The 18,954-nt window shown below is 29.7% G+C and overlaps 1 protein-coding gene across 3 annotated transcripts in view; it reads left to right on the plus strand.

Annotated features, from left to right (window-relative positions):
• The window catches only part of LOC132924017 (uncharacterized), a 153,643-nt gene that overhangs the window by 49,940 nt on the left and 84,749 nt on the right, over positions 1-18,954 (plus strand). For all 3 annotated transcript variants that reach the window (XM_060988084.1, XM_060988091.1, XM_060988077.1), the window contains one exon: positions 10,728-10,830. In XM_060988084.1, coding sequence (XP_060844067.1) covers positions 10,791-10,830 — 40 coding nt within the window. In that variant the 5' untranslated portion in view covers positions 10,728-10,790. Of the gene's footprint in view, positions 1-10,727; positions 10,831-18,954 lie in introns of those variants that run through there.

Consider the following 18,954-nt stretch of genomic DNA (forward strand, 5'->3'; position numbering starts at 1 on the left):
AGTGGAGGTATAGAGCGGTAGTAAAGTGTGACAGAGAAATGGAGGATAAATTGTGCGCCAAGAAAAGCCACGCGTGCAGAGTCGCCTTGTTCGAGGACGCGTGAGATTTTCGGTGACCGGAAAACTTTGAAAAGCTACATATAAATGCGCAACGATAACAAGTACGTGATCGGAATAACGCGCGCTCGCACGCCATCTCGGTGCGTTCCGTTCGCCGATTTTATTTTACTTTCTCATTATTATTATTATTTTTTTTGCATGGATTTCTGATTTCGACATGAACGTGCGCTCGCGGGTAGTGAATGAGTGCGGGGGCGTGCGAGACAGTGACGTTTTAAAAGCCGAATCGACAGCCCCCGATGCCATGGCGCCGTTAACAATCGATGTCGGTATCGCCGTGAAATATTGAATGTGTGAAGTAAAAATAAAAAACAACGACACGAAACTCGAACCAAACAGTTTAATGAGTTTAAATGCGTCATTTTAAAAATAATAATAATAATCTCGCGAATTTCGAAAACAGACGAACGGGGGGGACTGTTGTTTGCTAATTTTTTATTCATTAGACAGTTATACAAGAGGAACGAGTTAAAACGCATTGTATTATTATATAATATTATATTTATGTATTATTACATTTACAACAAAGACACATACTGTACACGCGTAGTTGGATATGATAGCGTATAACGAAATTAGTGTAAATTAGGTTGTGCGCTATGAATACCATCATGCAGAGTACCATACAATTCTGTACTTTCTAAATTTATCATTACACGTGTCACTACGATCTGTACGCTTTTATTTAAGCCTCTGTCCATCTTCGCACCGAGAGCAGAACTGTGTATATTTGGTCTATAGTATTTGAGATTATATATGTTACAAACGACAAAGAAAATAGGTTTCTGATAAAATGCAACACAAACAAATAATAAGCGATTCTTTTGATATTGAATATTATTTATTTTTCAATAATATTTCCTGTTTGAAAAATCACAGACAGTAGACACCTATGCAGTTTTAACATGTGATGCTACTTTTATTTTTTCATATTTAAATTTTTTAGTAGTTAGTTCCATATCAACTTTTTATTTTGAAATGGTGACGCATATTATTAATATCATAATCTAGAGCTTTTTAATATTTTTATGAATATATTGACATATAAATATTACATTTTGAAAATGTAATTTTCGTTTTTATAAGCTTTTGAATTTCAGATGAGGGTGGTAAAAGGGATACACTACTTATGAATATATAATACAAATACATAATTATAAATATGACAAACCCATAGTTGGCATCTGCCTGGATTTTAGTTTCCCTGTTGCCATTTATAACATAAAAATATTGTATATTTTACATTTTTTATATAAATTAGTTTATAATATTCTATAAATCAGTCAAGAATTGTTAGAAGTTTTTCTGGCAGTGTTTACGGTAACTTATCAATTACATTATTTAAGTCGAACAATGGTATGGTACATGTGACAATACAGTGGTAACTATAAATGCTTAAAATTTTAATGATAATGCGCTTAACGAATATCAAAAACTTTGAGTTATAATTGTATTCTGATAATAAATATTTAGCTCTCTTAGTTGTTTGATTAATATTAACCAGGTTTTCTCTTTAAAAAATTATGCTAAAAGTATGTGTAAACAATGATGGTGTTACTTTGAAACTCTTGTTAGAATTTTTTATATACCTACTTAGTAATTTGGACAGTCTGAAGTTCGAGTTAACTTAAAATTAGAACTTATCCTGATTTTAGATTCTATTGGCTAAACAAAATATTTCTTAAATTGGTTGTTTTTTTTAAAGGTGATATACAGGGTGGTGCAGAGGAAACGCATGTTTTTCAATATTGAATTACTGGGACACAATGGGTTGAAAATAATAAAAACAAGTATTAAATGATAGGATTTTTAATGCCGTTTTTGAAATTACATAGCATGTTTAGGTTTGGAAAATAATGTCTTTGAGATGACGTCCTTCTTGCTGGATACAAATGTGGATCCTCTTCTGAAAATTACGAACGGCTCTCTCCAACATTTCATTCGGCACGGCTTCAATTCCCTGACGAATGGAATTCTTAAGGTCTTCGAGTGTGCGAAGCTTGTTGATGTACACTTTTGATTTTAAATATCCCCACAAAAAGAAGTCACATATCGACAGGTCGGGTGAGCGAGGGGGCCAGTAAACATCGCCAAATCTCGAAATCACATGTCCTGGAAACATTTGTCGAACCACTGCCATGGATGCTCTCGCCGTGTGAGCTGTGGCACCATGACGACTGAAACGGCATTGCATGGGCTGTCTGCTAACATTCGTTCAAGGTCAATACCCCCTCCCGTCGCCGCTTACTAGCGGTTCGAAAAACATGCGTTTCCTCTGCACCACCCTGTACTTTAGACTTTGAAAGTTAGGTCAATCCCGCAATAGTTTTTTTTATCATTGATATAAACACTAAAAAAGTAAAAACGCTCTGCTTCTGAGAATCAATTTCCATATGCTAATAATAATAGACTTTGATGAAAGATTACATGTTTTTGTAATAAAAATAACAGGTATGAAGATTTAAAAAAAACTAAAATTCACATCACAGGATATTAATTTAAATTTTTTTCTAAACAAAACTATGTAATTGTGGTGTATAATTTTTAAATTTCAAAAAACCATTCAAAAGTCTGTAAAGTTAAAACTATTTGACTATAAATATTTTCACGGCTCAATTTTAAAAATATTTTAATTATGAATAGTAAATAAAAAAATTAATTAACTACAAGTTTTTGAATTTAAAAAACAGGATTTTAGAATAATTCACTATTTTTGGTCAGAACCGATGCTTTTTTGAGTCTCATCAAACAAACTCATTTTTATCAGACATATTATACGGATAATCATTACGAGATCAAAAACGGGATTTTATAATTGAGAAATAAAATTAATATTATTAAAATTTTATCAATTGAATATTGTCGTTGCTCTGGTATGAATGGTTGCATTGTATAAAATGTTGAGGTGATATTATTAATAATGCACGTTTATTTTATTCCTTGTTTATGATTTGTAAATTTTTTTTTTAAATTTTATGCAGATGTATTTATTTAATTATAGAAAAATGTCTGTACCATTTATTATAGTGGGGCTATTTTTATGATTCGAGGACCTGTTGCTTGAAAGAATACAATTTCCTGTGTTAGGTACAGTTTCATTTTATTCTTATTTTAGTAAAAATTTTAAAATTATGAGACACTAGATACATCATTGTTATTTGTCAGAGGTGAAATACCTGGTATAATGGTCCTTTTTTGTTGTTAAAATAATTTAAATTAAATTACGAATGACATTGTATAATCATTTAGAAAAAGTGATTATAATATCGTTATGTTAATTAGATAATGATTTTTATTTATTTTTAATAAATATTCGGTCAGTTAAAGATGTCATAATAGAGTTTGTACTGAATACAGTTAAAAATATTTAAGTCAGAAAACGTTAAAAATATCATTAAGAATAAAATAATAAAAAGCCGGACAAAATATGATGACTGGTGATTTGAAAATTGCTTAGCTCATGCAATATATACTATATAGTGATCTGTTCTGACAATTCATTTAAGATTAATGATAATAAACCATTATCGGTCAAAACTTTAATTACTTATACTTTTCAAACATTTTTTATCGTTTTCAGTATTTTTTTGATTATAATAGTTACATAGTTACGACAACTGAGAAGAACAACATTTTGTAATATCATACGATACCGATTCAACAACTAGCTGAATCTATTATATTCAATTATTGAACAATTGTCATACCCAAAAATGTGTTCACAAAGTATAAAGTAAAATGTACATTGTATTTAAGTTTTAAAAACTACATAACATAATACATAAACATACTTATTAAATTCCTTGCTTTAATAAGTTAATTAGATAGATAGTTATGTACCTTGTACATAATTTGATAATACATACAATTGATTTATTGTTATTAAATTTATATTTATTATAATTTATAGTAATAGCATTATTGTTGTAACTATCTTGATAATGCCATAACGTAATAAATATAAACCATTTCATTAAAATCAAACTTCCATTTTGAAGATTTTATTTTTTAAACTTGAAAATGTTTAATCTTTGATGTGTGGTTTATTATATTATATATAAAATGTACACTAGCAAGTTGAATAAAGAAACAATTTCGTTGACAAGTACATTTTCTTATTGTTAGAAGTTTTCCAAGGACCAAAATACACAAAGGTTAAATTTATTTTTTTTTTAAATATTATTTTTGATTTACATGTAATGTGTAATCATGAACACTGATATAATTGTGTATAATGTAAATAATAATTATACGTGTTCCATATATACAGTATATTGTATATTTATAATGTTTTTATTGAATTCAAAATGGGAAAACCTTTAAGAAATATTATTAGTTTCACCAAACCGTTTTTTCCTTTTTTATAATGATTTTAAGATAACTATACATTGAAGAAATTATATAATATAATTTAATATTATATTTGATTTGATTTGAAAGTAAAAATAATATTTTTGTTTTGAGTTAAAATTGAAAAATACACAAACATTTAAACAAAAATCATATTTTTTTTCCATGCTCATATTTTATTATTATAATATTTATTTTTCAATAACACGATAATAATATCATTGAAACTATAATATCAACACCATTTTAAAATTACACTCACGCAAGTGTTGAAGTGATCTACTTAAAAAGGCCTATCATTGTTCCTATTCAATGAATCAGGCTGTTGATTTTTAATTTTTCTACGTAAATCAAATTAGCATTACTAATTTATAAGACTTATTTTAATATATTAAAAGGTGTATTAAAATAATTATATCGTAATTTTGAGTTTTGCTTACTCTATACACACCAAATACAGAGAAATAAAAAAAAGAACAATTTTCAACAGAGATAATAATAAAATCTTTTTCTATTTCATTTAGTAATGTATGAATGTGGTTTTAATTTAAATGTATAGAGACATAATTTCAGATATAATCATATTTTACTTTTTTTTTTATATATATAGATAAAAAGAAGTTGATAATAGTTGAGGCAATATTTTGTGGTGGGTATCCAACTGACTGAATTCTAATAACAATCACTGTTATAGCCATATTGCTATAGCATTAATACCGAAGAGGGTAGAAGAAGAAATACTTTCACCAGTTTCTCTTGTTAATAATTCACTATATCTATGGTTTATCACTAAATTACGTTTCAAACTACTTATATAAAATAAAATGTAAGTACAAAAAGGAATAAAGTAATCCTACTTCACTCTGTATAGAGTGAAAATCGATACCCATGTGGCATAGTGGTAGTGAAGGGGCGGCGAGACTATAAACTAGTGCGGGTGGTAGTGGTAGTCGTTTTCGTCTTTGTGGGTCAATAGGTTAGCCCCCCCCCTCATATATACGATCTAACCGAACCGGAGTAATGAAGAAAACAAAACTTATATTGTGTATGCGAAACTGTTGCATGTCGATTGCAGGTGTATAAAGTGTGTCTATAAAACCGGACACCCAATTTGAAATCCCTCGAACAATCGTTGGTCGTATGAAAAAAATAAAAAGTAGATAGGCGACAACTGTGGTAGGAAAAAAAATTATATCGTGTTTAGAGAAAGAAAAAAAATACAGTACACCACTGATTACAATCATACGCCGCCCATACACTCACCTGTTCGCACAGTTATTCCACCGCACGGGATCGTCGACTTGTCGTGTAATCGACTGACGGGTCAGCCACAAAATCTTTTAACATGTTCAAAAAAAGGAGTGTGCAAAATTTGGTTTTCAATTCGTTATGATGTTGCTTGTGTGGCATAGTACTAATAAATATTTTCTTATAATAACAATAAATTATAACAAATAATAATAATTAACAATAAATGCTTACAATTATTCGTCTAATAAAATCATACAAAATAAATGTAAAGTAAAGTAAAGGTTAAAGTAATTAAACTAAAAAAGTTATATTATGTTGATTCGTAGGTCTTAAATAGATGACAATCGTAATTCGTTTATCGAAGTCAAATCTTCGATCAAATAACTTACGTCAAGTATTTATTACTGTGTTATTAATGTTTACATAAAAAAAAAAAAACAAACCGTACATATAGACAGGTAGGTTAGGTTAGGTACTTTATTATATCAATAGTATGGTTTATGTATTATTATTAAGTTAATAGTTTGTAAAAATATCTAAAACGATCATTTGCCATCATAATACGGGGGTCGTGGTTTTAGACGATATTAAAATTCAATAGAATTTATTTAAATAAAACTATTATGCGTATGTTTATTATTTTCGTACAATACACAATATGACTATTAATGGTCGATACAGTTTATGGCTTAGGGATATGATTTCTGAAAGCATTTTATCCGTTTTTCGTGCATTTATGCGTAGTATACCCAAATTTCTTAGGATAGAATGTCAAACTGATGCAGGGTTGCCGGCATGTAATCTCGGTACGTTACGACCGCGCGTATCACCACCATTCCTGTTAAAGGATGTAAATCATATCCTTTTCAAAATACTAGGATTTTCGTGTTGAGCGGCTGCCGGCAAGATATCGGGTCACGAAGCAGTAACCATAGTTACTGTTCATCTGGTAAAAATGGTAAAAAATTATCTTTTGTACATTGAACCTAACTCGTTCGGCCACAGTATTCTTACGGCAACATTGTTATCGAACTTTGCAGTCACCGCCCAGCGCACCCATCGTTTTATTTTTTCAACGACTAAGGATAGCCAAAGTTAAATAGTATCCAGGAATAAAAAAATTACAATTATTATCACGACTAAAATAAATTTCCATTTACAACCAAGAATATTATATACCTACTATGTTTACTGTTTTAATTACGGTTTTTACTTGTACGGGTAAAATCTAAAATACTCATTGATTGTGTGAAAGACAATCAAAATAATATCTGTTATAGTCGTTACTCGTTAGACGTTTTCTAATTTAATGTAAAGCTTATATAAAAAGTATGTCTGGCAGGCCGGAGTTTTCTAAAATAAAACTTAGTATGACATTTATATTGTTAATTGTCAGCGTATTATTTATTTTGTGTATACACATAATATTGTAAAAGTTTGTAGTAAATGGTAATCAATAATCATATAAACTAAATAATAAATAAATTCACAATAAAATGTGATAAGGTTAAATATAGAAATTGGGCAAGGGGATTTGGATGTTTTAAAATTTGTAAGCAATAAAAAAAAATAATTTTGCAGAATTTTATTTATCCAATCACGTTTGGTTCGTTGGATATGCACATAGAATTAGGAATAAATATTTTTATAAAGTCACGCCTGTGTTAAATTTACAAAGAAATTGAACGAAACTTTAAAAAAAATTGTATTCCTGAATACTAGTTTAATAAAATGATCTAACTTTTTTATACTTATTAACGTCTTTTTTAAATGTATTTTCGCAGTTTTTATTAAAATATTGAAAAATTACATAGATTAAAACCTGTGATAAATTGTGTTCGCTGTACTCAAAAGCAATAGCTTTTCACTACGTTCAAAGAATATAACAAAGACACTTATAAATATATATATATATATATACTGTGCTTAATGTTAAATAATTAAATAATTAAATATCTAACAAATCATCTTGTTGATAAAAAGTAAATATTATAATGGTATGAATGGTGGACGTAACCTTCCACCACTGGTTGCACCGCTGTGGCGCGCAGCCTTGGCTTCTGTGTGTTACGCAGCAGTTTCTGTATAAAGTTTTCGCGTCGACGATAAATCAAGACGAACTTAAGTATTTTCGGGAGATAATTGGAATCTATTTGTTGACGTTTCCTCCGTCGACCTCTTGAACTTTTTACTGTCGAACCGAAAAAAAGACGATAACTATATTGAAAACCCTTTTGTGTGCTCAACAAAAATGGGGTTTTCGGCTGTTAAAATTTTTTAATGCATTTAACGTCGAACTCGAGTAGTGTACGGATGAACCGACGAGAATATCGTTGGCTGGGCCAAAGTTTTTGTTTTCGTTCGACCGCCTTATATGTAATGAACTCCAAACAACGTTAACCAAATTGATTAGTCCAATTGAATCGCTCCTTTTTCTACTACGATAATACGATCTCGTTGGCACTGGATAAACTTCATTATTTTGTTTTTCAGCTCCAATGACCTTTTGAACGTCGATAAAATGTGTTCTAACATTGTAACTATTGGCGTAGAGTTCGTTTATCACGCTCAATAACCTATACGGCTATACTCACAATAACATTTAATTTACTGTTAGAAAAAAAAAAACAAACATTAAACGTATCATACAATATTGCGAAAATACTATATAATATATTATGTACAAATGATAATTTCAATTGTATTTTTCGTCCAATCTAATTATTGCGAATCGACTATTAAAAATATTTGTTTATAAGGTATATGGTTTATCATTTACCTATCGTTTATATATAATTAATATTATCACACACGATTATAATGTTAATTTATTGCTAAAGAATACTCGAGTTGAGATTTTGAAATTAATAATATGTAATAGTAATAAAAATGCATACACAGAAAAATTGGAGGTACATACAATAATATTTTTTTTTGTTTAAAACAACGTCCAAGGAATTAAATACAAATGTTTTTGTTCCGTATAAAGTTAAAAGAGCACTACGGGATTAATGTTGAAACATTTTATTTTAAATGGTAACCATTTAAAAAGAGCAAATATCCTGTTAGAGACATTCTTGAAGAACCCACAAGCTAAATAAAATTTCCGTCAAACATTTGTAAAAGGTTTTACTCAAAGAGTTGGACTATAGTTTACTTTGATGACTGCTATATGATGATAATGATGTGTGGTACGTGAGTTTTAAAAATTAATATTTTAGCTTGAACTTTAATAATGCATAAACCACTCTGGCCCTTTGAAGTTTGTAAATTTACTACGCAATTCAGTATGAAGTTTCGTTATTTTTTCTATGGCAAAAGTGTGCTGCGAAGAAAAAAAGGAAATGAGGTAGAAAACGTGTGTCCGCAGAACTTCCTGTTATTGTTTATAGTGATTATTATACTCGCAAATCACACGAATTTTTGATTTTGTTCTAAAATAAGCGATTGTACACTGAATACATATATATTAAACAATAATACAATTTTGAGTTAATTATTTTTTGATAACCTCGATACTAAAAAGGAAAAAAAGGAAACAAAGTGAACTTATTACTTGTTAGCTCTCATAATTTCGAGTTAATCAATTAATATAATATACATTTATTACTTATAATTTATAAATATTTATCAGTGTAAAAGCTTATTAACACAGTAATATTTCCGTTTAGGATATCAATAGAATCTTTTATATTAAAAAAAAATTTGTTTATTTTTTTTTAATTATTTTTTGGTGTATTTTTAGCAGAATTTTTAACAGTTAAAATATATTAGTTTTAATCATTAAAAAAAAAAGTCATTGCATAAAATACCGATTGTATTTCTATATAATTACTGATGCTCATTTTGTGTTTGTTTAGAAAATAAAAATACTCAACTTAATAACAAATGTGATTTTTTTTCTTTAACAATTTCAGTTATTTGTACTTTATTTTTGTATAGACATTATTATCGAAGATAAGACACAAAGTTTATGATGAGTTATATTTTGAATCGCTGACTCAGTGCTTTTGGATTATAGGCAGTAACAAAAGTCTAGAAGTTTGGGCTGTAGTTTGGTTCGTCCAAACTACTCGTAAAATCGAGTGATTTATTCGACTTGAAAAGGATTCGATTTAACTGAAATAGAACAATAGCCTAAGTTATCACATTTTCCGTCGTTCATCTCTAGTATTTCGAAAATAAAACGATATTATACAATAAAGGTATTCAATAATTAAGTTATGTAAACTCATTTACCGTGACCATTTTAATTAAAACCAAATTATTTTGATTTAATTTATTTTTATTTCATAGTAATTTTATGGGCATGTAAAATATAAATATTTAGTCACATACTCACATTTTACTACTCTATCGTATAGAACTAACATAGAATTATATTTTTTTTTATGAAAAATAATTCATGTATAAGAATATAACGATATAGACGGTAACTAGGAATATTATATCTTTGAACTAAACTTGATTCAGTTTTAAATATTTATGTCAATATTTCTAAATCAAATACAAGTTGTTTGGAAATAAAATACAGGATAGGTAGTTTTAGAGAAAGTCTTGTTTATTAGTCATTAGATCATTTTGAGATATAATATTATTATGATATTTACATTAGAACGTATTCAAATTTAAACAGCTACAGTTCCATTTATATTCATCTGAAATTTTCATTACAACTTGTATATTTTAATGTCAAGAAATACAATCGTAAATTTATAAATTTACATTTGTAATTCAAAGTTTTATGACACCAAACATTATTATAAATCCAACAAGTATAATGTATTTATTTTTTTTAGACCTTAAACGAGCTATAAATTCGATTTGCATATCGCAGTGGTTCGAGATTCGGGCCTTAATTGAAATGTATTACTAAGTTTATCGGGACTAATTAACTGAATAATTATTATTTATACTACATGATATTTACTCACCTAATTTAATATTACAATTTATATATATTATATAACTTTTAACTAACCATAAAATATACGTATTTATTTTAGATAAAGCTTGCTGTCAAAGTCGTCCAAACAGCTTTCAAAATTAACCGCTCACGAGAAAGGGGTATGGGCAAAGGAGATAAAAAACCGACGTCCCAGAATAGTGGTAAGTTAAATACGTTATAAGAGTGATGTTTTTTTTGTTGCCTGTGTTGAGCGCAAATTTTCAGAATTCTAACATACGCAAACCTGACGCAATATTGATCAATAACACATTGAGAATTATTTTTCAGACAAATAAAGTTTGTAATAATTATCATAACGCGTAGTGCGTACACGTTGACGTAAATTTATATGAACTGTATAATTAAGTTTATACTGCACACACGTGCGTAATGCATTTATATGATAATAATCCAAAAACCAATCTTCACTGACTTTGTTATAAAAAAATGTACCTTAGATGATAATATCCGGTATCAGTGCAGTATATTCCATTTTTCATTTTCATCCATTCCCAATAGACGGATTTTATGCAAAATGTTGTGTTATAAAATTGTTTGCATAAAACGTCTGCTTATTTATATTATATTATCTTGAACGAATGTTGAATATTATAATACACTGATGTGGTTACTAAATAAGTAAAATTATTGCTTCCTCTCACCCCCTGCCAATATTTTACGGAAAAACTGTTATTATATTACGTTGTGGGTTATTGTTGCCATACTCGTAACGGCGTTACATATTATAGTCGCGTGCACATAAATCGTCGTTTGAAAGTCGCCGTGTTTCGTAATACTAGATTAATAAAAACAGCTTCTTTCTTTTATTAAGTGAAAAAAAAAAAACATCGCGTCGTCACGTCATAATACGATATATAAAAATGCACACAACGTTTATGGTTGATACAGGTTGACGGGTAAGTAACGAGCTGGAAATTTCCACAGGGAGAACACTATAATATAATATATGCTGTATATGGTTACAAACGAATATGTTATATATTTATATATATAGCAATGTGTTAATAATAAAAACGACAACGTTAACCTGTACACACATACCTAGTCTATAGTGCGGAGAGACAATAAAGATTTCCTCCGCTCGCCCATTTTCTACTCACCAAGCGGGGCCGGGACATTATGTATGGGACAGATGGTTTGTGTTCATGTGAGTAATGTGATGCTATTGATTGTGACTAATGAAAGTTAAACGTGTTGAATTAGCGATTCGAATTTTTTTTTGTAAAATAACGAGTGTATTTAATAATAATAATAAAATATACTTATATTTATACGCAGGCACGCAGCGTGTGTCTTTAGTCGTCGAACGCGACGTTGTTTAACTGTAGTGAGACAACTTAATGAGGGTTTTAATGAAATAGAAAAAGATAAAACGCGAGTTTCTTCGTTTCAGTCGTATCTCGTCTGTAATCTGATGCAAACTATGATAGACGTATTGGTTTTACAATGTACATTATTTTTTAGATTTGTCTATGGTTATTTTCTATAGTAGGCCAAGTCGTCAAAGGAATTTAAAATGATCCGATCATTCAACTGGAAGTCCTATACTCAGTACTGGTATATTAGAAAGGCTTTTTTTTTTATTTCTTTATAGTTTTATTCGTGCGTGAAGAAAAACTACCAACAATTTATCAAACAATAGAGTAGTTTAACATTGATAGTAGTAAGTGATCTTAACAAATAGGATTACGAATTGTTTATTGATAAAAATAAATAAATCTTTTAAAATTTAAATTATCAAACTCACGTCTTATCATGCATAAGTGAAATAATGTCTAAAAATTCTAGCGATTTACCGAGCTAAATATGGGATTCTTTGTTAAAAATATAAAACAAAGTAAAGAAGATTAGCTTAACAATAATAATTTTGCAATGATTCTTTGAAATCAAATTAATCATAATAATCTAATAATAGCTATGAAGCACTTAAGTTATTATTGTAAGTAGTACATTTTAAATATTATGATTTGTAATATGGCGCAAAAAATAGGCAATACCAGCACATATCTGTTTAGGAACTAACACTTTAAAATACTAAAATATCATTTTAAAATTATATTAAATTACCAAAGGATTAATTTAATTGTTCAAGTGTAATTTTTTTTTTTTTTAGGTGTTTAAGGTCTTATATCTTTTTTTTTTATATTATACTAAATTTAAATGATCCCAAAGGAAAAAACTCAATTTATATTAAACTTGGCCATTCTTTCTGTTAACTCAAAGAATACTAGACTATTTGCCCAAAAATATGTGTTCTAGTTACTTTTATATAATTTTCGAGTAGTTAATTAAAGTTATGTGATTGTCTTAAAAATGCATCAATAAGTGTATGGTATTTATCTCCCATTTAAGCTTTTGTTGCTTCTAATGCTTAAATATGTACTATGAACACCTGGCTAATACATCATTTATTTTAAGTAATGTAAGGACCAATCTTGTGGTAAAATCATCACTTGTAATCTAAATGTTTACTAATCAATTAAATAGAAAATATACCGATCATAATTAAATTAATTTAAAAGAAAGTAAATAGTAATATATAGTAAAAATAATGAAACTTGTGGTTTTTAATAACAATTATTAAAGCTTATATTATATTTCATTCTACAGAAATATTAATGAAAACTGCGTATAACATCTACAATAGACACATTAAAAAATTATAAAATTACTTGAAAATTATTCTCTGTCTTGACCATTTATTACATTGGGTTTGTGGTTAGTGGTAATAGCAATATCTATAATGGCATTGAGACCGTGCTGTGACCAATTGCATATAATATATATCGCCTTTTAAATGGCTTTTTAATAACTTTTGACCCTAAAATCGAACGTGAACAAAAGCACAGCTTTTGCGACTACATTCGAATCGGTACCACTGCCGCGGGCGAACCGTTTTTTGTTGCATTTATTTTTTTAGGTTTATATAATCCACATCTGCGTTACCCACACAAATATAACGATGTACTTACACATTATCAAAGAATAATATTAAAATTAAAGTTCGAAAATAAAGTTTTAATTGAAATAAAATAAAATCTTCACATTCAGTCGACTATAGTAGCTTAACGTCTCTACTAAAATAATGTATTTCTTTGTAATAATGTGTAATTTTCAGCATAGAGTATAACTAAAAAGTAGGTCGTTTATCAAAACTAGACATTTTGTCCGATAACCCACTCGAAAAATATTACGCGTTTACAGATCACATCGTTAATGGCTGTTACGGAAACGGGTGGGAAAGAGACAGTCCATGTGGATTATTATTTTCAAAATATAAACTCATAAATATTATTAATATAACACATAGATTATAGACGTGGTATATATAATATATCCATACATCCTTTTTAATCCGCAAAAACTCACAGCTAGCTTGTATAAAATATATGTGAACGGTGTCGGTGTTTGTTATTTGCTAATTTATATTCATATATTCTGCGAAACGCTCCAGGAGAGATTTCTCTACTTGTTTTTAAATTTCGTTGAAACTCGTCAAATGAATAATGGTAGACGAACTACTAACAAATGTTTTTTTTGTTCAATACTTTTGACAATATTTGTGAGTTTTTATATAGTACCACAAAGGGTTGATGTGCTAGAAAATATTTACTGTTATGATTATTCTCGATTAAACTGAAGTATATTTAAAACTTAAATGTACACACAGTATAATACCTATCGTATTGTTCACTGTGTTGTATTTGCGCTAAATTTCACCACTAGGATGGTTTTTCGAGAGAGGTAGTTTCAGCAATATTTTTTTGTTAGATAAATGTTTATAATATTATAATGTTGTATCCTAAGGGTTTTCAGAAAGAAAACCATAAATTTTTGTTTTTTTTTTTTAATTGGACGACGAAGGTTTCTAATTATTATAATTAGAATAAACAACACCGACTGAGTATGAGTATGCGTAATTTTCTCAATTTCGGTTATGTAAATATTATTTCAGATAATTTTCTATTCAGTTAACTATATACGTACCTATAGGACTTGTATTATATTATGTGCGTTTAATATGTATGTTTTCAGCAAAGAAACTTTGGTTACTAAATCAAGATCTAATGTCACAATTCCGGTGCTCATATATATATATAATACCATACTGTTACGAATCACATGAAAGTTTTACGAAGTTTATACACACACGCACGCGAATTTATTTGCGTATCTGCGTATCTTGACGTATAAATGTTATCTTTGAAGTGCGAGTCGTGATAATATGACGAGTGAAAAGCGTGTGGGTTTCTTGAGACACACATCGCGGAGTGGTTAATATTTTAAGACGCGTCGGGGACAATAATGAGCCCCGAAAGCCACACATTACGTGCTCCATTGAAATTACACAAGGATTAGGACAGCCGCGATTTGACGATAAATAACGTATTATATAATATTATTGCGTATGATACATCTTTCGCGTTGATGATATCCCCGTCGGCGGAGCTACTGCGCGATACGTACCCATTGCAGGTGCGCGGCAGATCTCTGAACGATCGATTCGACGTGTGTAAACGACGATAGCGATACAGGTAACCAAGGCCGTAGCCAGAAAAAAAATTTTTTGGGGAGGGTTTAGAGTATAAATATGTTATATTTTACAAGTTTTAAATATAATAGGCATTTAAACCTATTCAATCTTATTTAAAGAAAAAATTTCGGGGAGGGGGTCTGAACCCTTCCCCCCTGGCTACGCCCTTGTAGGTAACCGTGTGCAACTCAAACTTCGTACGACGTAACGCGATTCGTAATTTAAAATATAAAGTCATCATATTCTTGATCGGTCGGTTTTGGCTTGGTACGCGTGCGATATAGACGCCCGCCGTTCTTACGCGCATAGTAATAACAATATTATTTCATCGTATATAGCTATAAATATTGTATAGAAAATCCTCTGTTCTCTCTTGATAGAACGTTATAATATCGATAGTGATGGGTACCTATAATAATTTAATAATCGGTTTACAGTGTACATCGTTGTTCGTAGTATATGTTATAGGGATGATATGATAAGCGAAATAAAACGCAGACCAAAGGTTCGGTCGGTGAATTTATGTGATCACAACGACGTCATTCGGGTTAGAATAAGAAATTATGCTTTGAGGACGGTGGTGGTGGTGGTGGTGGTGGTGGTAGTGGTGGTATATGGTGGCTACATCCGTGCATCGGTAGTGTTGAGCTACCTACATAACCGTTTAGCAAACCGCTTTATACTGACCGCATATTAATATTATTACTATACCATAACCATAAATACGATAACCATGGTCGTTCTCGCTGGAATCGAGTTTGTTTGGTAAACTAAGGCACATTAGATTATTAGGTACTCGTTTTTCGGCGTAAATTATACGATCGTCATTGCCACGCGTACCGTCAACACGCCCACTACTCTATTACTGTAAAGGAATAATAATAATAATAATAATGAATTGCAATTTATTATTATTATCGTCATTATTATTAATATTACTGTTATTGGCTAATAGTCGTCGATTTTCCAACACCGAATACGACTGGCATTTGTGTAGGGTATGTACTGTCGTCGAATCCGAAACGCGTAACACAATCGCCAACCGTTGGACCACCACGCAGGCCGAAATCAACGTCGACGTCATCACTGTTTGACACGAAGTAAATAATATTTTTTAAGCATCGCGCCGTGTTTAAAATCGATTACTATTTTTGTTCAACAGGTTACACTATGCACGATATTGAGGTGTATCGTCAATTTTGTTGGTTGATTATTATCATGCAGGTTCAATATATTATAATATCGCATGTAAAACCGTATTATTGACATTTTATTTCTACAGTGACGACGGCTACACCACAAACTATAATAACTGTAAAGATGTAATAATTTATTATTTTTTAGACAAGTGACATTGGTCCGATCACTGGTCAGGGCAATATTATTTTAACCCAACCGATTTAGGTGTTTAATTGTACATTCAAATGAAATTATGAATAATTTATTGACTAAGATCTTTAAAAATGCGTTCATCGCATAATTTTCTGTCACGGGAATAAAAGCCAGGATTTTAAAAATAGGTTTTTTTATATACATGTGTTAGAGCGTGTGATGTATTTTTTTTTTAATCATAAAACTCGTTTTTAATTTTTTTCAAACAATTTATGACAATTTATTTTATGAGTATTTTACATTATTTTAATTGGGTTGATTATTTTTTTCCCAAGCACCAGTGTCCAGTATAGTTCCTTTTTTTCCAATCTTTTGAAATATCTATGTTATTATGAGTATCACAATTCCCTATATTTAAACGAGATTATCAAAATCAATAATGTTAACAAAATTATATAAAATATACGAAATTTAATAAAATATAATGTAAAGAGAACGTCAGATAATAATTTTAAATAACAATCATAATATTAAAATGTAATGTGTCCAGAATATCAGTCTACTGTAAACTAATCTCAGAAGTGCTAGGTCCTACGGAAGAGAATACAATCAACACAATAATGTATTATAGGTTAATGTTTTTATTTATATAAATAATACATTTTCAAAATGTTAAGAAAATTAATAATTGAAAATGTATTATCTGTATTTTATATCGTCAAGTATTATAATCGAGATGGATAAATGGCACTTTATATAGTTGAAGTTGACGATGACAACAATAATAATAAAAACAATATATCAGTTTTGTTCATGACGTATTGTTCAATAACCTTATTCCAATAGGTATAATATTGTATATTATAATTTTATTACGTCGCCGTATAGATATCATCAATGATAAATGTATTATTCAACCTAAGTCCAGGCCATCATAGTTGGATTCAATACGTTTGAAACAATCGAGATGTTGTCTCGTTGTCATATTAACTTTTCTCGAACAAACGATCATCTTGCCACTCATATACTACCGACGAAACGTATACGAATTCGTACATTATAATGTCTCTTAAACTTAGTGCTTACAGTAATAAGTGTGATTTTTTTGGTCAGCTACGATTCCCTCTTCCAGCAAAGTCGTTTCAATTTCCGCGGACAGTCGACGATGACAATAACAGTTATATAGATTAGTGTTAAGTGTTAACAGCCGTAGTCGTATGTAGTATTAGAAGTAGCAGTAACAGTATGTCGGTAAAATAGTACAGTACAATATTATTATTATTATTATTATTATTATTATTGTAGTAGTGGGCAATTGTGGAGTATTGTATAGTGGCGCAGTGAAGTCGGCAGTACGAGCAGCGGGAAGGTTGATTAAATTTTCAGACGCGCTAGCTGCAGTGGTTAGCGGGCCGGAAAACGGGTTGAAAAATTGAAATAGGAAATTGCCGTTGGTATTGCTCACCCCATACTCCATGTAACCGGTGAAGCAGGGTTTCCTCCATTGCCGACTACACGCAGCTGTGTGAGTATATATTTACACTCCCTCACACATACACACGCACGCGCGCGCTCGTTCTTCCATTTCAAGGACCATCGATTCGGTTTATATACCGTTGGTGGATTTTTATTATTATTATTATTATTATTTTTTGTTTTTTTTTTGCTCCTTTTGTTTGATATTATTTTTATTTTTCTGGAACGTTTAATTTTGACTCATGTACATATATATATATATATATATAATATAAAATAGGATTTTTCAAGAAAAAAAGAACACAACAAATGTGGCAGACATTTTCCCGAGTGAAAATAATGGAGACGACAAGGGTGAAACAGTTTGGTATTTTTTTTTTTTTTTTTTTGATGATATACTCTAAAAGTAGTCTATGATTGAACTGTAGTGTCATTGATTGATTGTAACGACCGAAGTGTACGTTCGGTATATTATAAAATGCAAGTGATGACAGGTGCGTGACTATACTACTATATAGTTTCCATGTAACACATAGTACATACGATTCATGTTTGTCAATTTTCACTTGTGTAGTTTCTTTTTTTATTAATTTACCTTATAGAAATCAACGAAAAAACGTATAAAATATAATAGTTACCTAAACTAAAACAACAGCAGACAAATTATGTTAAAATACGTCCAATACTTATTTGAAAAAGCGAATACAATTCTGAACGGTGATTGAGGTTTTGGTATTATTAGAAAATGTATTTGGCTTTGAAAAGCCCAGAAGTATAAATAAACCTAACTTTTCCTATTGTCCGTATATGTTGGCAAAATAAATCCTATTGTGCTAATTTTAAGCACTATAATCAGTTAAAAACTAAAATGCATTATAATTTACAAATAGTATTATTGTTTGCCAGTAAAAGATCTTTAAAA

This window comes from Rhopalosiphum padi, chromosome 1 (genome assembly GCF_020882245.1).
Source record: "Rhopalosiphum padi isolate XX-2018 chromosome 1, ASM2088224v1, whole genome shotgun sequence".
NCBI classification, from domain to species: domain Eukaryota; kingdom Metazoa; phylum Arthropoda; class Insecta; order Hemiptera; family Aphididae; genus Rhopalosiphum; species Rhopalosiphum padi.